The 21,926-nt window shown below is 54.1% G+C and overlaps 1 protein-coding gene across 1 annotated transcript in view; it reads right to left on the bottom strand.

Annotated features, from left to right (window-relative positions):
- Nucleotides 1-2,281: 2,281 nt before the first annotated feature.
- The window catches only part of Pstpip1 (proline-serine-threonine phosphatase interacting protein 1), a 38,146-nt gene continuing 18,501 nt past the window's right edge, over nucleotides 2,282-21,926 (bottom strand). The window contains exons 2-15 of the mRNA XM_057768137.1: nucleotides 17,773-17,873; nucleotides 17,109-17,183; nucleotides 12,448-12,482; nucleotides 12,172-12,278; nucleotides 9,383-9,445; nucleotides 8,931-9,029; nucleotides 8,277-8,322; nucleotides 7,415-7,494; nucleotides 6,827-6,925; nucleotides 5,736-5,832; nucleotides 4,892-4,982; nucleotides 4,060-4,115; nucleotides 3,724-3,857; nucleotides 2,282-2,935 (exon numbers count right to left, since the gene is read on the bottom strand). Coding sequence (XP_057624120.1) covers nucleotides 2,804-2,935; nucleotides 3,724-3,857; nucleotides 4,060-4,115; nucleotides 4,892-4,982; nucleotides 5,736-5,832; nucleotides 6,827-6,925; nucleotides 7,415-7,494; nucleotides 8,277-8,322; nucleotides 8,931-9,029; nucleotides 9,383-9,445; nucleotides 12,172-12,278; nucleotides 12,448-12,482; nucleotides 17,109-17,183; nucleotides 17,773-17,873 — 1,215 coding nt within the window. The 3' untranslated portion in view covers nucleotides 2,282-2,803. The remainder of the gene's footprint in view (nucleotides 2,936-3,723; nucleotides 3,858-4,059; nucleotides 4,116-4,891; nucleotides 4,983-5,735; nucleotides 5,833-6,826; nucleotides 6,926-7,414; nucleotides 7,495-8,276; nucleotides 8,323-8,930; nucleotides 9,030-9,382; nucleotides 9,446-12,171; nucleotides 12,279-12,447; nucleotides 12,483-17,108; nucleotides 17,184-17,772; nucleotides 17,874-21,926) is intronic.

Genomic DNA, 21,926 nt, shown 5'->3' with positions numbered 1-21,926 from the left:
TTTAGTTCTGTACCCCATTTTTTAATTGGGTTATTTGGAATTTTGATGTCTAATTTCTTGAGTTCTTTATATATTTTGGAGTTCAGCCCTCTGTCTGATGTGGGGTTGGTGAAGATCTTTTCCCATTCAGTATGGCCGAAGGGCTCACTGACCAGGAGTTTTCTGATGCCCACTGCACATCGGAATCACCAGAGACTTGGGAATTCAGGCTACACTGCGCATATGGGGTGCAGTGGCTTCCTGAACGGCCTGGACTGAGCAGCGTCGCTGGCCCAGCGTGTACACGGTGAGTGCAATGGAGATGCACTGGGCTTTCTCCTCCATTGGCCCTGCAGTGGGCTCCGCTCAGCACAACTGGAAAACCACCCCTGAGAGCCCAACAGCCTGAGGCTGCTGAGGGCAGAGAGTCTCCTGTATATTTGTGTGACCTTAGGAGCCATGATGGGAAGTAGCCAGACCACGGCGTAGATCATGCTGAGCTGGCTTGGGCCAGGAGCAGCTAAGGGAAAGTGGTGGGAGTTAGGTGCTGGGCACCAGTGGTGCTGAAGTTGTCTGGTCAAATGGTGAGTTTTTTGTGGTCCCTACTGGGAAGGACTCAGTGGCAGCCATGGTTGTCCCAAAGAGCATGTGGAATGAGCTGCTGCTGCCTCCAGCCAGGACCCAGAGGCTGCAAGCCTGGCTGTTAAAAGTGCCAACCCCTTGCTTTTAATTAGCGTTTGACTAGTTACTTTTTGAGGTAGAGAGAGTCTTGCCTGAGGCCTGCTGCAGCAGCCCTGCTGGCCTGAGACTACCCAAGGAAGCTGCTTCACACCCTCTGCTGTCTTTGAGCCGCCCTCTGACAGGGAGAGACTGCAGTTGTTCCCGTACAGTCACGCCAGCTCCTTCATCTGGCACTGCCTCCCTGTGTGGTTCCCAGCCACTGACACTGTGACCTGCCCCACGGGACAGTGGAGAGCTGTGAAGTGCCGTGAAGCTGACTGGAATTCATCTGTGAGCCTATTTCCCCCTGGTACAAATTGAGATCCAACTGTTGCTTTCTGTTTTCTCTGGCACGCAGGTTGCTTACCCACCCTGGTGGGGCCCACCGACACTGCGGTACCTGTCAGAGACGAGGATAAATATCTAGGCCAAAGGGTTTTTGAAAAAATCTTTGCAGCGGAATGGGATGATCAATCAAGATGACAAGGTATTTTCAAGGGATAAAGAAAGCTGTGGTATAGTTACCCCAGAAGTCAGTCTGCTTGTTTGCTCTGCCTGTCCCAAGTCCTCCCACCCCCACCCCCACCCCCTGCTACACCTAGAGAAGACCTCCCACCTAAAAAGGCTTAGGTCAGAGTTCACATCTCTCTCCACTCTTCCCACCCTCTCGCACACCCCATGAACTACTATCCCCATCCATTTCTGTCCGCCAGAGTTCTCTAGGCCACTTGCCAGACCGCCTTCCTCCTGCCCCCTGACTGAGCAGCTGTGTGTCCCTCTGGAAGAGTGAGCTCTGCCAGGGCATCTTGGCGAGCACCAACCCTGTGACTATCTGGGTTGTGTGAGGTGTGAGAGTCTGGTTGGGCCTGGCAGGGTAGGACAAGGGCGACCAGGGCGCCTTCCTGGTTTTCTGGCCCAAGCAGGTTTGTCGCAGCCAAGCCTTCATTTGCCAGCTTCATGGGAGGAGACCGAGCCCTGGACTGAGTCACTCTCCAAACATCCCTGTGTGCATATCTGATGTGTCACAGGTGGGTGTGGTGTCTGGTCACCTCGAGGTGTTCGTGAAGAGGAAAACATTTCCAGAAGGATGTCAGCGTCATCTGGTTCTTTCCATGGCTCAGAGCCCTTTCCCGGTGTGTCTGCCACACAGTCTGCCAAGAAGCAGTGAGGACAAACACCTCAGCTGTCCTCAGCTCAGAGCGCTGGCTCCAGAGAGCTTCTTGTGGTCTTTGCACCCTGAGATGAATGAGAGACCACAACCCAAAAAGGCCCGGCCTCGTCAGCAGGCATGCTTAGGAGAGCCCAAGACCCCAGAACCCAGGCGGGCACCCGTGGTAAACACCAAGGAGCCCCTTTCAACCACGCCCCCCTTCCATAGACCATCAGACATTCACCCAGACACACAGATAGGCAGGCAGTGTCAATGAGTAAGCCACAGACCCGAGCTGGCTTCTGTGATGCCGGCTCAGCTCAGAGAGGTGAGAGGGCGGTAGTTTCCTCTATTGGATGGTGAGGGGGCCGCTGCGGGCTCTACGGCATGAACCTGGATGTCTTCCCCAGACACAACAGTCACTTCTCGTCCCCAGCAGTATCCTCATCCCATGTCCCCTCAGTATGCCAATGTCCTGTGTTCATCCTTGCCTATCCTAGCTGCTGCTGCTGCCCCTGCCTCACTGAGGTCCTGCTGTGTCCCAGTTCCCTGCCACAGGATGCCTGATCTCATTCTGCAGCCCTCTTGAGCCACTCTCCAGCCTCACCTACCTGCATCTTCCTGGCTGTCAGCCCGGGAGCTTCAGACACCTGGCTCCAGGCCTCTCCTCTGCCCCTCGCTGGAGACTGCCTGCTGAGGGCTTGTCTGTAAGTGGCAGAGCTCTCTTCTCCAGGCTCCCCATACTCTGGCTTCTGAATTGAACCCCTGGACACACGGGTAAGAGAAAAGGACCCCAGCAAAGGAAGAATGTGCCCCTTTATTCCTTCTGGAAGAAACGCACTGGGTGTAGCCAGCACCTATCCCCAGGCAGCCAAGTTTGGCTCTGCCCACGAGGCCTGGGCAGTGGCGAGAACAGTCCTGACCTCCCCGCAGGGCGCTAGTCTGTCTGTGTCCTCAGAGCTTCTCCAGGTAGGACCCAGGGACAAAGCCTCGCTGTCCATTCCGCTCCACAGTCCACCAGCCGTCCTCTCCTTCCAAGATGACCACCAGAATGTCTCCCGCAGAAATGTCCAGCTCATCGGGATTCTGGGCAAGAAATGGCAAGAGCGTGAGATGCAGGGCCTCCTGCGTGGGCCCTGGTCTGGCACCCCCGCCTTGGTAGTCCATGCATGTTCATGTCCTAGGGTGAAGTCTGCTGAGTTGTGCTCAGGCCTCCAGGGTAGTTCCTTTGGTGATAGACAGACTGTAGGGTTCTCTAAGAGACTTGGCCTCCTAACTTGCTCCGGTTGTCATGGAGACCTCCTAGCCTGGGCTGCTCTAACCACTGCAGCATCTCAAGGGTATGTATCATGCCCCAAGGGCAAGCTCTCCTGACACCTGAGTACCCCATTACTCTATAGGCCTGTATCCCTGAGTGTGACCTCCATCAGTGCTGCCCACACCCAGTCTGCCTACATGCGTGGGTTTATTAGCTGAAGTTCAGGGCCTGCCTTCCAGGTCTACACCCCTCACTTCATCCCAGGGCTTACACTGGAACCCATCTCAGCACCGCTACTCTGCGGCTGCCCTGACCACCTTTCTCCAAGGATGTCAGAAAATCAGTTCCAGGGTAGCTCAAGGCCTCGTTTTGGCCACTGTGGTTCTCTGGGTCCACAGTTAGGAAAAAGGCCTGACCCTCAACCCGTTATCATTCACAATAGCGCTGAGCTGTCAGCCTTGCGGACTCCATGTGTGCTGATTTGAGCAGCTATCGGCCAAGCAGACGGTCACTGAACCCTGCTGATCTCTGGTGCTGGGCTAAGTGCTCACACCTCAGACATGTTGCCAGGCATCGTGTCCTCGAGTTGGAGGACGCCGGGGGATGCAGGCCTCACCTGTGCCGTGTAGTCATAGAGTGCCCGGTAGTCCTGAGCTGACGCGTCAAGGTTCCCCTGCGTTGCCTGCATGTCGATGGCGGCATAGACCAACTTGTTCCGCTCAGGAGTGGAGGTCAGAGTCTCTGTGGAAGCTGAGAGTAGGAAGAGGCTTGAATTAGCCCCCTCCGAGGACAGTGGTCCCTGGAGACTGCTGGGGTGGGGCTTTGTCCTACCTTCACCCCCACTCTTGGACAGTATACCTTTTCCCTTTGGGGCATTAGTGCACTGTCTGCCGTGTAGGAATCCTCAGATGAAAGATTGGTCCCTGTCCCACTGTCTCCTCCCCTCACTCACCAGCAGGAGGCTGAGGAGATGTGGTCTTAGGACTTCCGTGCAGTAGCCCAGAGAACCTGGAGGAGGGTGAAAGAGGGAATGGCCTTGTGTTGCCTCATGGGAAGCAACGGGACTAATTGGAAATCTCAGTATCCCAGGTCCTCTGCCAGCCGGTGGTCACCCACGTCTCCATGGCAGCAGGCCTCCCCACAGGCCATTTCTGGCAATCCATTCTTAGCACCCTCCTCTCGGACACTTATGGTCATCTCAGCACCTGCAGCCAGCAGGGCCCCATGCTACAAGTAGAGGAAGGAGCTGCCTTTAAAGTTCTGCTCCCACACATTTTACTAGGCCCAGCCAGGTTGGGCCAAGCAAGTCTTTCTTTCCTTGGTCCCATGGTGACTAGACCGCGTCACCCACAGGGCACAGAATTAGGTCCTTGGCACCAGACGACAGCCAGGCCAGGGAGGTGGCCCTGTAAAAGTCTGTGAATTCTCCCAATGTCTGGGGCTTTAGGCCATTTTTAAACCACCTGGAGGTGCTACCACAGCTGCCTGGTCGTTAGGACAGTATGCTGCCTCATGGGAAGGCCAAGGGACAGGAGCCCAAAGAGGCGCTTGCCCAGGTCCCAGCATAGTCACCGGGTAAGCGGTCACAATGTGAATAGTTAGTACTCGGATCCCCTGGGACAGCTCCAAGGACAGTTGGATCATAGATGGTCTCCAGGGAATGCCCAGCACCTGGACAGGGCACCAGACCTGCAGGAGCTGCTCAGGAGAAGTGGAAGATCCAAGGGCAGGTGAGGCTGGCCCCAGTGTCTGGGCTCTGACCACTCAGCCCATCAGGGTCTCACCTCTTTATCATACCGCAGGATGGCTGGACACTAGGGCTGCCGATTAGCGGGGTGACTTCCCGGTCATAGTAGTTCTGATAAGGCACCGGAGCTAGAGAGAGCAAATGTATAAGGCCTGGGGCAGCGCGGCAGGCTAGGCTTTCCCGTTATGGCCCTGGACCAGAATTTCTTGTTTTGTTGAGACAGGGTCTCTATGTAACCCTGGCTGTCCTGGGACTCTATGAAAACAGGTTGACTTCAAACTCAGAGACCCACCTGGCTCTGCCTCCCAAGTGCTGGGATTAAAGGCAAATACTGTCATGCCAGTTTTTTTTTTTTTTTTTTACAGACTTTTGTTCATTTTAATTATGTGTAGATGTGTATTTGTCCACGTGGAAGCCAGAGGTGTGGATTCCCTGGAGCTGGAGTTGCAAATAGTTGTGAGCTGCCTGATGTGGGTGCTGGGAAACCTCTGGGAGAGCAGCAAAGCAGCAAATGTTCTTAACCCCTGAGCCATCTCTCCGACCCAGAATGGATATTCTAGATTCATGACTTTCTGCAGGGGATTTGTGCCAACCACTCCACTGCGGCCTACTTAAAATTTCCCATCCCCCTCTCTTGTTCCCCATCCAGAGAACCCTTGTGCACTCCGCTCTGTTCCTTTTAAACCTCAAGGGAAACAAGCCAAGAGCCTGGCCCCAGAATATACTGTCCCCCAGCCTATGTGTGGCCTACCTCCATCCAGTAGGGAAGTGGGAGCCACCCCAGCCTGAACTTGACATCTAAGGCTCTAAAAAGCCTGGGCCCAGTCTAGAGCCAGCCCGGCCTGGCTGCAGAAGCTGAGCCGCCCTCGGGCTGGGCTTACCTGGGGGCTCTCTGCCAGTGCTCTTGGCCTGGATGAAGCCATTGATGTCACTGTCCACATCACAGCCTTCCAGTGTCAGCCGTACTTCCTCATAGAGCTGGGGGAAGGGAAATGAGCAAAGGCTGTGCCCACGCTTCACCCCAGTATCTGCCCTTACGGAAGTCATCTTGATAACCTAGCCTTGCCGTTGTCCTGCCTCTGAGTCTGAACCTTCAAACTCAGTGCTGACCAGAGGAACCTTGGGATGTCAGGCCTGCCAGAGGGACTAGAGACCTGGCTGATATTCAGAAATTTCCTGAAAACCTGAGCTCAGAGCCCTGACCAGAGGCCCAGATCACTCCTGTCCTCTAAGGCCCATGGTTTAACCTGTTTTAAGATGAGGGAAGTGATATACCAAGGTCACTCAGAAGCTGGGCTCTGAGTCTGAGGGTATCTAGAGCACACACCTAGATGCCACGAGGACTCCATCAAGGATCAGCTGCCCATGGGCAAGAGGGGTCTGAGTTGCCCAGGTCCCTGGTGTAGGTGGTAGCCCCCGACCTGAAGGAGAATGTACCCCAGCCAGCCCAGAGTACTGGGCTCTGTAAGGTGACAGAGACCCTGAGAGAGATGGGAAGGAGTGTAAGAGACCCTAGACCAGGTTCCCACCAGCACGAGCCTGGAGGAGAGCTCTCCTGTGTCGGAGAGAGTGGATGGACACAGCCCTGAAGGGTCAGGTGGCCCGAGTGTAGAAGCAGGGATGAGAAGGCAGATGCAGGGAACCCCAGGGACACAAAGTTCCCGAGGCTTGGAGACTGGACCAGAGGCCTTGTTCCTCTTCCATGTGAACCACAGAGGTCTGGGAAGATGCTGGTGGCCCCGGTAGACCTGAGCCCACCAGGCTCCCCCTCCTCCCAGCACACACCTCGTCATCCTTTTTTTTTTCTTTTTTCTTTTTTTTGATTTTTCGAGACGGTTTCTCCGTAGCTTTTTGGTTCCTGTCCTGGAACTAGCTCTTGTAGACCAGGCTGGCTTCGAACTCACAGAGATCCGCCTGCCTCTGCCTCCCGAGTGCTGGGATTAAAGGCGTGCGCCACCACCACCCGGCTCACCTCGTCATCCTTGACACACTGCATGGAGAGCTGGTTGCAGTGTACCCACAAGGCATTGCGGAGGATGGTCAGTCGGTCAAACTCTTGCAGCTGGAAGGCCTGTAGGGGAGGAAAGAGGGTTGTGGGGCCAGGTCAGGCAGCCCCACCACAGCTCAGTTAGGTGATCAGCACAAACCACGCTGCTACAGAAAAATCTAGCCAAGACAGCCTTGTAGATCCCCCCACCCCTGCTTCTCACTAGGGCAGCTGGAGGGAAGTTGGGCTGTTGGAATGCCTGTTTGCTCTGTCTCCATTAAGTCCCCTGTCCTAGGAGGAAGGCTGGGGGAGCCTAGTGAGAGGCACAGGACTCTGTCTTGGTTCTGTCCATCAATAGCTTGCAGGGTGGGCTTTGAGCTCAATTTGGGCTTTATGATCTGCAGCAAAGGGATCCAGGGCGTAGGGCCAGATAGTACTGGGGACAGACCCTGGGCACCAGCTAAGCAGATGACTTAGAAGTGGAAGGAAGGAGTACCATCCCCCAACCCTAGCTTCCCACGGATAGGGTTGGGGGGTACATGGAGGAGCAGGCTGCTTGCCTGGGCCACTTGCCTCACAGGTGGTCCGATGTTCCTGCTCCCATTCAGTCCTCGCTCTTTCCAGCTGTTCAATATTTTGCCTGTACACTCGCTCTACAAACAGAGAGGACCCTTAGTCGGGCCTGGTAGCTTGAACCTCCCCTGAAAGTTCCTTCACTCCTGCAGAGACCCACCCAGCACGACCTCCCCCAAGTCCTGGGAGCCCCCTCCCCAAGGGGCCTGGCTAGCTGCTAGTCAGCACACACAGCTGCCCTCTGTCCTTTTCAGGGTGACTCTCCACTTCCCCACTGTGCTCTGAGTGCCAAAGGCTGGTGTAGAACTCTCCACACAAAAGTTCCGCTCCATTCCCTGTGTCCCATCCCCTCACTTCACAGATGGTAAACTGAGGCTCAAGGAGAGTGCTTCTGCAAATGTACTACAAGCCATCAAGCTAGAGTCGTGATATGGTCATCTGGCACTTGCTGAGGGAGCAGTGGGTATTGGAGAGGTGGCACAGAAGGAAGACTCCAGCCCTGGGGTGGGAGGATGGGAAGCGAATGCTGCCGTCAGATAGAGGATGGGAGCCAGGTCCTAGGAAGGCTGAACGGGAGCATTTAATTTATCACTGTGTGTGAGATGAAGGGATAGCACCCTGAGATCTCAAGCTCTGAAACCATGGCTTGGATTCAAATGCTAACACTTCTTAGTGGCTGTGTGACATCTCTGTGCCTCCGTTTCTGCATGTTAAGAGAAAGTCATCATGCCTGCATGGGATAGCTGAGGGAGAAGCATGCAGCGGGACAAGGGAGAGTCTGTACTCTGAGTGGCACACAGGGGACACATCTCGCAGTTGGGGAGCACCAGTTGAGGGAAGAGGAGTGACCAGGGCCTCATACCTGCCTCTGTGGCGGACTCCTTGCACTGCTTGGCTTTATTCTGGCTCTGAGGAAACAGGAGAGTGACACTGAGTGCCAGCCCAGGAATCCTGGTCCTGAAGCTATGCAGAAGTGACTGGCACCCCCTCCCCCGGCCACTCCAGGGCTATCCAAGGGTGGGTGAGTGAGTTCTACCAGTCACCAGCAGCCTTGCTGTAGAGTGGACCAGGTTGGTCACATGAAAAGGAAATAAAAGCAGAAACCACAGCCACCGGGAACACGAGAAACCCAGATGCTAAGACCCGTGTGGGCTTCACTGCATTGCTGCTCAGAACCTGGGCGCTGGTCAACCTGGATTCAATTCATCCACAACCCCTGCTCTATCTGGGGTTCAGCTTTCTAGGCTGTGCAACAGCTGTTAAGGGCCCTGATAGTTGAGTCACCCCTACCCTGTCTGGAGGTTGCCTGTGCTGCAGAGGACCTGTGTTAAGAATGGTCCTGGAGGGCACCCATCATACAGTGTGGACACAGAATTGGAAAAGGGTGAGCAGCTAGCATGCCCTAGGTGCAAATTCAACTCAGGGATGATGGCCCTTCCCTGCCTACCAACTCCACCCTGCTCTGGGTGACACGACATCCATCACCTCCATGTCCCACCCCTGGTACCCTACATACCTTTTCTACTTGCTTCTGGTGGCCGTTGGCACTCACACGCTCAAAGGCCTGTTCGGCGTCATCTGCATCCCGGCACTTCTGGTCATATGCCTTCTTGGACTGAAGGTGCAGAGAGGTGTGCTGGGGGCCGCATGCCCTACTTGGGGCCCCAGGGTAAGGCTCCCTATTCCCAGACTCCCTCCCTGTGGGGGACTTTGGTGGAAAAGGCATCCTTCCCATGCTTGGGTACCATCTTCCGAGCCCTGACACCTTCTGTCCTCTCAGATGTCCTTGCCACTTCTGGGCTCCCCAGCTGACAGTGTGGGTCACACTCATGGATTACTGTGTATAGGACTGTCCTGTCCTTCATGCAAGACCCCGAAGGACTTGGACATCCAGCACAGCCTCCAGCAGGCTGATACACGTAATGGACCAAGGTCTGAGGAAGCCTGTTCCAGAGCCCTCTAATTTACCTCCATGGTCTTCTTGTAGAGTGACAGCTTGCTCTTCTGGACACGGTCCATGACGGCCTCATACTGCAGGAGACATGAGGCTCTGAGCTGGGGGCTCTGGCCTCACGACGCTCCCCTAGGCCAAGAGGATGGGTTGTCCTTGTCCCTGGGACACAACACCCCTCCAAGCTCATGTGCATGTATGTCCATGTCCACTTTCTCCTAGAGTTGCCTCCTTCAAAACAATACCAGGTAGGTGTGATATTGCACACCTTTAAACCCAGCATTTGGGAGGCTGAGGCAGGAGGATCTCTATGAGTGTGAGGCCAGCCTGGTTCATATAGAAAGCTCCAGACCAGCCAAGGTTATATAATGAGACCCTGTCTAAACAGAAACACAATACCTGCACTCAGAATGATAGAAAAGCTTCGGTTGTAGATATGCCTACTGTTTCCTTACTGTGAACCTCAGCCTGTCTTGGGCTCCAGCCAGAGAGAGCATCCTCACTCACATACAGATACTCACGTAAGTCCTGAGTCCTTCATTCACAAGCTTCCACTTGCTCACACTGAGTATACACTGGTATACACATGCATACCTAGCCCATACTCTGCCCCCATCTCCCAACTGCTCACACTACACATAGGCCTCTGCACACCCATGGGCCACTCATGTACACACCACACACTCCGGTATTCACCAGTTCATGACCCTGGACTAAACATTCACGTATGCATGCACACTCATAGCCACACCATGACACGGCACAGCATAGCACAGAACTCACCCTAGTCGTCTTGGGTGGAGTGGAACAGCCAGCATAGAGGCTGAGAGTCGGGAGAGTTACACCTAGAATGCCTCTGGCTATCGGAGCGGAGCCAGATTGTGCTCTGGGGTCCTGGGGAGGCCCTGGCAAGCCACCAGGTCACAGGAACCTGCCTGTGCACCTGACCAGCCATGGACACCGTGTGTCCCTCTCTATTGGGCTCACCACATCACAGCTCTGGGGGCAGGGCCTGACCTCTCTGGGGAAGGAGCTGCTCTGACCACAAAGCTCACAGTAGCCCAGCCAGGTCTCCTCTGTCACGTTAGGTTTTCCACATGCTCTGGGGCAAGCTTCCTGGCAGAGGGGTCACCTGTTCCAACACTCAAGTCCAGGGAGTTTCTAGAGATAGCTCTGGGGACCCACCTGCTCTGGAAAGCCTATTAGATTCCTGTAAGCCTGAGACTGTCCAGATGGGCAGACAGGATGTGGTAGTTTAAATGAAATTGGCCCCCATAGTATCTCATAGGGAGTGTTACTATTAGGAGGTGTGGCTATGTTGGAGTGGGTATGGGCTCGTTGGAGGAAGTGTGTCACTGTGGAGGTGGGCTTTGAGGTTTCCTGTGCTCAGGATACTGCCCAGTGTCTCGGTCAACTTCCTGTGGCCTACATATCAAGATGTAGCCAGCCCCACATCTGCCTACACATCACTATGATGATGGACTGAACCTCTGAAACTGTAAGCAAGTCACCCCAATTAAATGTTTTCTTTATAAGAGTTATGGTGGTCATGGTATCTCTTCAGCAACAGAAACCCTAACTAAGACACAGGGTGTACAATGAACTAAGTTTCTTCCTTAATATTTGGGAAGGATCAAGTTCCCAAGGCAAGGGATGCCAGTAAGAGTATCTTACAAGAGAGAAACTGAGGCACAGGAAGGGGAAGGACCTTTCCTGGATCCACAGATGCTGCTTGGCCCCAGCTCTGAAATATAGCCTCTTACCTTCCAGGTGGGCCAGGTGCTCGGCCAGAGTCATAGGCTTGGGAGAGGCATCCCCCCCACAGGGTGCTCAGCCAATCAGAATCACAGGCTTGAGAGTGGGGTTCCCTCCCCAGAGCCTTACAGCCTCTCTGCAAAGCATCCCCAAGCCTGAGATTACACACTGCCCTTGATGAGGAGCTAACTTCCATTCAGTGTAGGTGCAGCCACTCCCTGTGAAGCCAGCCCGCTCTGCACATTGATAGTAAGTGCCTTCAGATGCTTAGCCGAGCCTGAAGCCCAGGCTGCACCCCTAAATAGTGTCTCCCCCCACCCCTGCTGAACAGCCCTACAGAGTACTGGCCCCCGAGTCTGCCTGTCTTCAGAACCAACAGCGCTAATCTAATCCTTATGTTCAGGACTAGCTTCCAGGGACCTCCATTCAAATTGGCACCTCTGGACACCTGATGCTGTCCCTGACCCTCTGCAGTCTATGAAGTAGGATAGTCAAGTCCCCCATCTTTTCCTCTTCCTGGCACATGGCAGCTCTGCAGTGGGCCTCCACGGGGCATTGTGGTTCAGAGCTAAGGCTGTATAAAATCACATGGTTGTGGTTGGCTTCCCAGGGCAACTTGACAACCCTAAGAAGAGAGAGACCCTCAATAGGGAATTGCTCCCATTGGATTGACCTGTGGGAATGTCTGTAAGGCATTTTCTTGGCTGTCAAGAGGACCCAGTTCACTATTGGCGGGACTGTCCCTAGGCAGGTGGACCTGAGCTGTGTAAGAAATGTATCTGAACATGGGCCAGTAAGCATTGCTTGTGGTCTCTGCCTCAGTTCCTGCCCTAATGGCCCTCAGTGATTGTGACATGGGACGTGTAAACCAAATAAACCTACCTTCCCAAGTCAGTGTTTTACCGCGGCAACAGGAAAGCAAACCAGATCACACGCCTTCTAACTTTCATTAAGACATAGTTCCCAACTGGCCCCAGAACGGGGGTGACCTCAGCCACCATCCCCTCCTTGGTCCCCTGCCCTCTCTCCTTTAGCCCGCATCCCTCCTTACCTTCTTCCGCTGTTCTTTCTGCCTCTCACGGAACTCCTCCAGACTCCGCAGCTCCTCACGCAGGGCCAGGGCCAGCTGGATGTGTGCGCTGCCCACGTTCTCTGTCTCTAGGGTGACAGTGTGGCCTCTGCCTGGACCAGTCTGGCACCCTCACACTTCACCTCCTACCCCTGACATCTTCCACAGAAAGCTGACTACAGCCCAAGTACACACCCTCGTCACCCCTGTAAGAGCCCCTACAGCCTTGCTGCCCATGAGGGGATGGTTGGAACTTACGCTGCTTCAGGGAGTCAAAGGAGGTCCTCAGGGAACTGTGAAACAGAAGTCTAGGTCAGCAAGCAGGCATGCAAAAACCTGAAGTCCTACCTGGCCCATTGTTTTGGAGGGAGGGTCCTAACCTTTATTCACTACTTCTGAATGCAAGGAACCCTTTGGCTATGGTCATCATTAATGTGAACCCAAAACTGGCATTCTAGAAAACAAAGTTTTCTTTGTAAATTACAAAACAATCAAAATTTCTTTTTTCTTTTTAAGATTATGTATGCATGTGGTGTTCTGCCTGCAGACCAGAAGAGGGCACCAGATCTCATTCAAGATGTTTGTGAGCCACTGTGTGGTGGCTGGGAATTGAACTTGGACCTCTGGACCAGCAGCCACTGCTGTTAGCCTCTGAGCCATCTCTCCAGCCCCACAATCAAACCTTCTTGCTATGGCAGGAAAGGAAGCCACTCCCTCACTCAGCTCCCTCACCCCTCCATTTGCATGCCTAGAGAAGAGGGCTGGGTCCTCAGGTCCAGGGAGGGCCCAGAGGGGAAGAAAAGGAAGAGGCTGCACAGGGCCTAGAAGCCCGGACAGCACACAAGCAGGAGGGCTGCTACGTGGAACATGAGGGGTTGGGGGTGGCACTGGCTGTAGTCCTAACACTCAGGCAGCAGAGGCAGAAGGCCACGGGTTCAAGGCTGTCCTGAGCTACACAAAACACCCAGATTCTCTTTCCCAGAGATCTCTACAGGGCTCAGTTTAGTTGGACCTTATTTTAAAATGGCTTCCTGAGTGTAAGGATGCCCCAATAACAAATGATGAGCACCTGACCAAAGAGCCCTCACTGTGCGCTAGGGAGCACAGTGCCCTGTATTCTGCCTGGCAGCCTTGGCCTCAGAGCACAGTGGAGCTGAGGGCTGAACTGAGGAGCCTGCATGCCCATCTCAGGACATACAGGAGTCCTGGGGCAGATACAGGAAGCCCAAAGGAGAGCCCGAGCTCTCAGGACCTGGGCCTTTGAAAGGCAGATGATCAGATGATGGTGTAGAAATCAGAGTGTCCTCCTGCCGTGGGCTACCACACATAACAGCAGTAGACGCTGGAGCCAGATGACCAGGCTCTGCCACTCATCCGCTGTGTGGTCCTAGGCATGCCACCCAGCTCTCCCTCTTTACTTCCCTTCTACAGAGAAGGTATGAGTATGTGAGTCCATTGACAGGTATCATTGAGGCCCGGAGCACGGTGGGAGCTTTACATGCCTGGCACACTCACACACATACTCTGCCAGTCCCAGGGACATCCTCCTGGCACCAACAGGCCCCTTCTAAGAGTTTTCTAGCCAGGCAGTGGTGGTGCACGCCTTTAATCCCAGCACTCGGGAGACAGAGGCAGGCGGATCTCTGTGAATTCGAGGCCAGCCTGGTCTACAAGAGCTAGTTCCAAGACAGGAACCAAAAAGCTACAGAGAAACCCTGTCTCGGGGAAAAATAAAAAAAAAAAAGTTTTCTAATGGCCCTTCCCAGAAGCTGCTGCCTTGATCTCAGGTAGGAGGGTGCCTGGCTACTCCAGCTTGAGTCCTTTCTCAGAGCCCTTCCCCCAGCTAAGTGGCATGAATCAGGCCTGAATGGTGAGGGAAGTCTGTCCCTCCAAGCTCCCAGCTTGGGTCTAGGAGTACTGAGTCTCTTAAGGACAACAAAACAAGGGCTTGGTGGTGCAGCTTACCCCAAGGTCCCTAGACACCGTCTGCAGCCCCTAGCTAAGGAAGCAAAAATGCCGTGGCTTCCTTCTCACCAGGATGCCTGAGAAACTACTCAGTTGGGTTGGCGTGGAAACTGAGTCCGGAGGAAGGCAGGCTCACTAGACTCAGAGCCAGCAGCTGAGGAGTCACTTGATACAGACTTCATGGCCTCTCTGCAGAGCGCTCTCCTGCCCCCTGGTGGTAAAATTGTCATATGACACCCACCTCATAACCAAGTCCCAGACTGTCCTTTCAACAGAAGCCAATCTGCCTGTGCCCTTGGGGTAGAAGGAACGTTTTCCACAGAGGTTTCCTCTTCTCCTTGGACAGTTGAGGAAACTGAGGTCAAGGAGGAGTGGCAACCTGACAGGACCCCTGGGGATCCAGACCTGAAGGAGGATTATAGGGGCCCATTTACCCTGAATGACAAAGCTACAGAGCAGCCCCGGCAGCCTGGGAGCCATCAGACAGCCAGATGCGCAGGCCTCTGACCACTGACGACTCAGTCTGTACCTTCCCGGGTCTGCTGACAACACTCAGTATGAGGGTGGCTGGCCCACCTCAAACGCACAAGTCAGAATACCCAAAATATTTTGATTATTGCCATTTACAGACAAGGAAACTGAGCCACAAATGCAAGAAGCCACCCTACAGTCACGCAGTTGTTAAGAAGCAAAACCACAAGGCCAAGGATTAAAGCAGTGACTCAGGGGTTAAGAGCACATTCTTCTGCTGCAGAGGACCCAAGTTTGGTTCCCAGCACCCACATCAGGCAGGTCACAGCCCTGTGGCTCCAGCTCCAGGGGACCTGACACCTCTGGCTCTGTGGGCTCCTGCACAGATCCACACAGACAGACTGACACACACATTTTTAACAAATCTTTAAAATGTCAAGGCCAGCCCTCCCACTTTGCAGAGGAAGGTGGGGGATATCTGCTGTGGTGACCCCGCTTTCTCTAGAGTGGTAGGGGCTAGGACGCTTCTGGCTTTGTCATCCGCCACCCACCGCCCGTGTCCACACATGCAACGCTTCCTCGTGGCCTTTCGGCTCGGCTCTCAAGAGACTCAGAAGATCTATGCTCGGGCTTCGTTTCACAGTGTAAGTGTCCTCCTCACAGAGCATGCAACACACTAGTCTCCCCGTCTTAGCACCCCCAATCCTGGCCACCTGCCAGCCAGGCAGCTAATCTCTCCCAGCTGGAAACAGGCCTTGGCACCTGCAGGGTTGGGAACAACAGGGTTACCTCTCCTCAATGACATCTTCACTTTGCGCTCAGTGGAGCAGAGATCATAAAACACACAAAACATCCCCTGATAGGAGAACCTCAGCATTTAGGTTTGTTTGTGAGGGCTGAGGGTGAGGTGGGCCTTACGGTGCCCCTGGCTATCACTGCTCATCTGTCACCACAGAGGAGCTCACAGGGCACTGGCCTAGCTCCCCTCCACCCTCTCAGGCACCCCTCCTGCGGCAGCAAAAGTAAGACAGGGAGAAGGTGACCACTTCCTGGGAAAGGTGGGAGTTTTGGGGAGACCCAGAGGACCAAACAGGGGTAGGTAGAGAGAAAGGAAGGGTGACAGGGGCCGGAGAACCAAGTTAACCTTTCTGCAAGGCTGGTCATGGGGTGTGGACGGCGACAGTAAGCTCCTGCAATATTAGCCTGTCCTTACCACGCAGGGGCTCAGACAGGTCCACCAGTGGAGCACTTATTTTAAGGTGTGAGTAAAATGTCCTTTAATCTATGTGGCCTGAGCCTCTGGCTTTGTGCGATCTAAGCCCATGTGAGGCCAGGACCCCAGGCAGAAACGCTGGCTTGGGGGCTGCAGAAGAGGAGGCAAGCCAGTACAGTTTTCTTTGTGTGGGTGATCTGGGAAGTTACTCCACCCTCAGGACTTCGTCTTTTTGTCTACCCAACTCTGTTCCCCTGTGTTACAGGCAGAGGGGACTGGTGTTGGAGGACGGCCACCAGCCAGGCCCTTCCTAACGATCCCGTCCGCAAGGGTCTGTATAAAGTACTAGAGACCCACCTGCATTTCCTGCTGAAGGACTGGCTGGGGAGGGGCCACAGAGAGGAAATAGGGTAACAAGGACAACACATGGCTTTATCTTCCCTGGTGGGTCCCCAGCCCCTGCTAGCAGGCCTATCAACAAGATCAAGGCTGGATCAGGGCATGTTGGGGTCTGATCAGCCATCCCTTTGTTTAAACTGTCCCCCACAAAGGCCTGCTGCAGAGTTCTTTCTGTTTGCCTTGTTGTGTGTGTTGTTGCTTGGTTTTCAAGGCAGGGTTTCCTTGCCTTGGCTGTCCTAGAACTCGCTCGGTCAACCAAGTTGGCCTCAAACTCAGTGCTGGGATTAAAGGCTGCACCACTATCTCCTGGCTAGCAGTGAATACTTCTTAACAAAAGCCTTCCTGTACAGTTGATTCTGTCTGCCTTATCTAAGAGGCAGACAGACACTGTCCCTCTAGACTTCTATAAGAAGCAAGAAGCAAGACCTACCCAGAGCCTCAACCCCCACAACCATTCATTCTTCTGCAGTGGGCAAGAGATCGTGTGCCCCCCCTCCACCCCCGCCGCCGCAACCCATTCACAAGGTGCATAGCTGTCAGTTGGTGGCATCTCCCACTCCACTGATAACCACGGGTGACTCATAGCACACTGAGCATGCCTCATACAGACGTGCAGAGAGCTGCACCAACAGGAATAGGGCCTGGCACCTGTCCTTTCCGGTGAAGGGGAGACTGGTGGTACCATGTATCCTGCTCTGAGCACAAACAAGTACAAGACCTTGACCTCAGAAGCCTGGTGACAGGCATCACACAGGGTCCAGATGCCGCTGTCCAGTTCTTGCCCAGTTTGCCCCACATCATAAAGGTCCAAGCCCTGAGTAAAGTCCAGAAGGTTCCTCAGAGGGGCAGTGGGGGCCACCAGCACTCTTACTTGATCTCCGTCTGGCCTCCGGCCTTGCGCGCGATCTGCACCAGCTCCTTCCCATACTTCTCCTCCGCCTGGGCCCTGCAAGGACAGAGCAACACTGGGTCCCTTCCACCACTCTTGGCTGGCTATGGCCCCAAAATATGTGCAGGATCCACATTCTCCCATCATACTTTGCTGGCAAGATGGCTACTGAAAAAGTTGAGCTCTGTCTCCTTTTGAGATAAATGCCAGTTGAACATGGCCTGGTATGCCCCTTGGATGTGGACCAAGCCTAGGGGCCACAGGGGACAACAGAGAGCTCTGGCTTTTGTGTGTGTGTGTGTGTGTGTGTGTGTGCATGAGTGCAAGTGCATAGGTACCACAATGCACCTGTGGAGGTCAAAGAACAACTTCCCACCCTTCCCCCACCCCTTTAAGATTTCATGCATGAGTATACTATATTCTACAGAGACACCAGGGTAGCTGCCCCATGTCCTTCTGGGAATTCTGTCTCTGTATCCCCTCTTGCTATAGGAGGGGATTTGAACTCAGGTCCCTTTGGGACCCAAGCTTGTTTAACCCACCAAGCCATCTCCTCAGTTTTAGCTCCATATGACAGCACCAGGGCTCTAGTGGGTGTAACCACTTCCCTCCCCATCTTCCCAGAGCCAAGCCCAGCCCTGCTCACCTCTGCCTGAGCAGCTCCTCCACATCCTTGCACATCTTCCTGCCATCCAGCAGCCGCTGCAGCAGTACCTCATATCCCGTGTGGGCCGTGAAGTCCCTGCACTGTAACGTAGGACATCCGTGAGAACTCCAGCAGGGCAGCAGGGACCCTGCTGACAACTCCTGAGAACAGCCTCTCTCTCGCACTACTCATTTTATGTGCATTAGGGTGAAGAACTGGAATTACAGACAGTTGTGAGCTGCCACCTGGGTATTGGGAATTGAACCCAGGTCCTCTGAAAGGGCACGGAGCCATCTCTGCAGCCCTCTGGATAGGCCCTCTCTGGCCTCCATGTCCTCAGTTTTGGCTCCATATTGACAGCACCAGAGCTCTGGTCAAGCACTGATAGTTTAGGGCCCAGCTTCATGCTGGCTCATAGCACCACACCATATATGAAGGTTCTGGAACCACAGCTGTCCAGGCAGGGACTGCTGAGCTTGGCATTGGGCCTCAAGAGGCTGACACATTAACTTCAACACAAGATGGATGAAAACGGTCCTGCTGTGGTTCCATGATGACAGCCAGACATCAGATTCTTTGTCATTAAATGTCTGGTGTGGCTCATACCTTTATGATCTTGTGACTTCAGCTAAGTAAGGAAGCCTGCTCAGGAGATAAATCTGGAAGCTGGTCATAGAACACTGACTGCCTGGCTCAATGCTGCAACCCCGGCTGTGAGCTGTCTTCACTAGGGTGAAAGGCCGTCTAGGAATTTAGGAGGCAGCTGACCTTGTGCCTAGGCCTTGCCAAACAGTCCAGGTGACCCCTGGATCACTTGACTGCTGTCTCTCACTAGTGGCTTCTGAGCATGTCTGAGCCTCCAGTGTGGGCAACCAGAGGACAGAGGTGGAGCTCAGGGACCACAAGGAAGTTCCTGCAACATCCTCACCTAGGCCTCCCACCCACAGCCCTCCTGGGTCCTGTGTGGTTGCCTTCGGGTGGTACGGCAGGGATCCTGAAGGAAAGCAGGGGCATCTGTCCCTCAGACCCTCTGTAAGCCCCACTGACTGAAAGGAACCCCAGCTTCCCAAACCCACCCATAGAGCCTGTCAACAAGTCTCTTTAGGGGTCACCCATACTTAACCTGATTCCTTCCCATACCCCAGGCCTCCCCTCAAAATTATGAGTGTGTAGTGGACATGGGTGGAGTTTAAAAACCAGCAAAAGAGCTGAGGGTATGGCTTAGGGGTAGGGTGATTGCCTAGAAGCCTGGGGTTACAGCTTCAGCAAGCTTCCTTCAGGGGTATTTGGCATGCTTCAAGATCTGCAGAGAGTCAGATATTGGGGAAGAATACAGGGGGCATAAGTGGGCCCCCGTCCACATTCAGCCAAGGTGAAGAGTTGAATCTCTTTGTAAGGTTTCAGCCCCTAAGCTCGTATCCTCTTCTCTGAGCAGCTTTGCAGGGCCGGGCCCAGGGTCAGCTGCCCACTGGTCATTGAGTAGCGGATCTAGACCTCCGCCGACTATCTGAGGCCCCAGCCAGAGACAGTTGCTCCTGTAACCTGTTGCAGGCCCATTGTGGGCAGGCATAGTCTCCCCCAATTCTAGGCCGCACCATCCTGAGCCAGGCTCACATGTTTTGTCTTTGAAGGACAGCCACTTTTTCACGAGCTGAGAGTACAGCTTCCCACTCTTGGCCTCTGCCCTCCCTGGGGGCGCCCAGGTCAAAGACTGTAGCAGCATGGGGGAAAAGTGAATTAGAAGCCATAGACTCCCCCCTTACCCTTCCCTATGGGGGTCACTGAGCTGAAGTTAGTTAGCATTCAGGCCATGAAACCACAGACCCCAGAACTGTGACGCTCTGTCCAGTGCCCCTCAGCCCTTAAGAAACTGAGCCTCGGAGAACGGAAGGACCTGCCTGGGGCCATATTACAAACTAGAACCTAGCCCCTCAGGGGTCTGCTTCTCCACTGTGCCTCTGAGGAAGACTTGGGGGAGGGCTAGTGGTCAATGCCCTCTCTTCCCGCAGAACCCCATGCCCAGTCCTGACTTTCTAGGGGGCTTTTCTGTTCTGAGACCCAAAGTAGAAAAGGAAAACCGAGCAGACTCACATGTGCCATACTGGAGGGCATGAGAGGCAGCAGGAGACACTGTGGCCAGGTCTTCAGGAGCTAGTCTCCACTGTGTCTGCCACAGGCTGGAGACTCCTATCCAGCCCCTGTGCGCTACGGTGGCATCAGGCGGAATGAGCCATAGTCACAAGTGACCCAGCTGTTCTAAGGAAGTACCTAGCCCCTCAGGACGGCCTGCCTTGCCTCCCATCCCTGCCCCCCTCATTTCCCTCCTCCTTCACCCCCACACCGCCACCTTCTCAGAGGACAGACTTTGATTCACTGTTCAGCGTGCTGCCGAGAAGGAAAGGGACCGCAGCAAAGAAGCTCTCCATCAGAAGTCCACCAGCTATCTAAGACAGACTCGCCAGGGCTACCCTAGCTTCCTCTCCTCTCCCCCACCGCCTCACCCACCTCCTTCCTCCACACTTAGCCTGTCAATCAAATCCTGCTGTGATCTTACCTTTGAGTATGAAAATTGAGCTCTCTCTGGGGCTTGAGAGATGGCTCAGAGGTTAAGAGTACTGGCTGCTCTTGGAGAGGACCAAGTTGAGTTCCCAGCACCCATGTCAGGTGGCTCGCAACCTTCTGCAACTTCAGCTCCAGAAAATCTGACACCCCACCCACACACACTTTTAGCCTGTGCAGGCAGCCGCATACATGCACATGTGCACACAATGCATAAATAACAAGACAAATCTTTTATGACAGTGAAGCCCTTCCTTGATCCATTACCGCCTGCTAGGCATGTGCTGAGTAGGACTTTGCAGCTAGGAATGGGGAGCTTCTGCAGCCCTAGGCAGCTCTTCAGGACCCGAGCCATTCCCAGGATGCATCATCCGGAGGCTATGACCTCTGCTTCCAAGACGCCATGGAGGACAGCCTGGCTTTGATGGTCAGCAGCTAGCCAGCACTAAGGCCCAGTCCCATTTCCCCTCCCCAACCCTTTGTGCCATTCCCTGCTCCGACTGAGCCTCCATGTCCTCTCTAGTCACTTTTAGTTTTCTTCAGAAGTCCCAGTTCTGGGGTCTGTATGACTGAGCTGACATTATCAGTCCTCCGCTTCGCTCCGGAAACCACTGATAAGAGGGTCGTCAAAGCCATTCACAAACCTGACGGCCTCTACGGCCCGAAACCACTGCCTTCACAGGTGTCACCTGAACGACCTTTTCCCCTCGAGAAGGTAGAGTTCTCAGACAAGCGAATACCCCCACTTTCTAACCAAGAAGAGCTGCAAAGTTTGCGCTCCTGCAGACCGCAGATTACTCTGCTCCCAGTCCCTCTTCCCCATACCTTGGACCGCCCTGCTTCCTGGCCCTATAAATTGCCCCCAAGCTCTACCCTGGGCCAAGTGGATCTTAGACTTGCCACTTACTCTCCTTGTGAATTTACGCTCATAAAGGTTTCAGTGACGGGGTGCTGGGCAGTAGGGAAAACAGCCTGGCAGCAGCGAGCTCTCTGTTTGCTGAATATCGACCACACACTATTCCAGAACATCCCAGCCTTTGCCCTACTGAAAACACCAAGATCCATCAAGGGACAGATGGAAATGAAGATGCCCAAAGAGGGTAGGGGACTGCCCAAGGCAACTCCTAGAACCTGGAGTACTCTAGGTTGGCCGGGCCCCAGTGCCATAGCCCCAAAGGCATTCAGTAGACCAAGTTCACTGAGCCAGTCAGTCCATAGATTATCTCACCTTGAAGCACTAAAACAATTAATTTAAGAATGATAGCTTTTGGTGTGGCTCAAAGCAAAAACCCTGGTGTGGTGCAGAAGGTGTATGGAGATAGCTTTTGGGGTCAGAGAGTTGATTCTCCTGGTAAAGTGCTTGCTTTGTAAATATGAGGATCTGAGTTTGAACTCTAGCAACCGCATTAAAAATACTGAGTCTAGTGGCATGCATTTGTAACCCCAGCTTTGGGGAGGCAGAGACAGGCAGATCCCCGGGACTTGCTGGCCTGTCTAGCCTAGCGGGATTAGTGAGCTCCAGTTCCAGAAAGAGGTTGTCCCAATAAACAAGGTGGCAGACTCCTGAGGAAGGACACCTGAGGTAGTACCCCGCC

This window comes from Chionomys nivalis, chromosome 4 (assembly GCF_950005125.1).
Source record: "Chionomys nivalis chromosome 4, mChiNiv1.1, whole genome shotgun sequence".
In the NCBI taxonomy this organism is placed as follows: Eukaryota; Metazoa; Chordata; class Mammalia; order Rodentia; family Cricetidae; genus Chionomys; species Chionomys nivalis.
The sequence above is the reverse complement of the archived record's forward strand: the minus strand, read 5'-3'. Positions and strand labels throughout refer to the sequence as shown.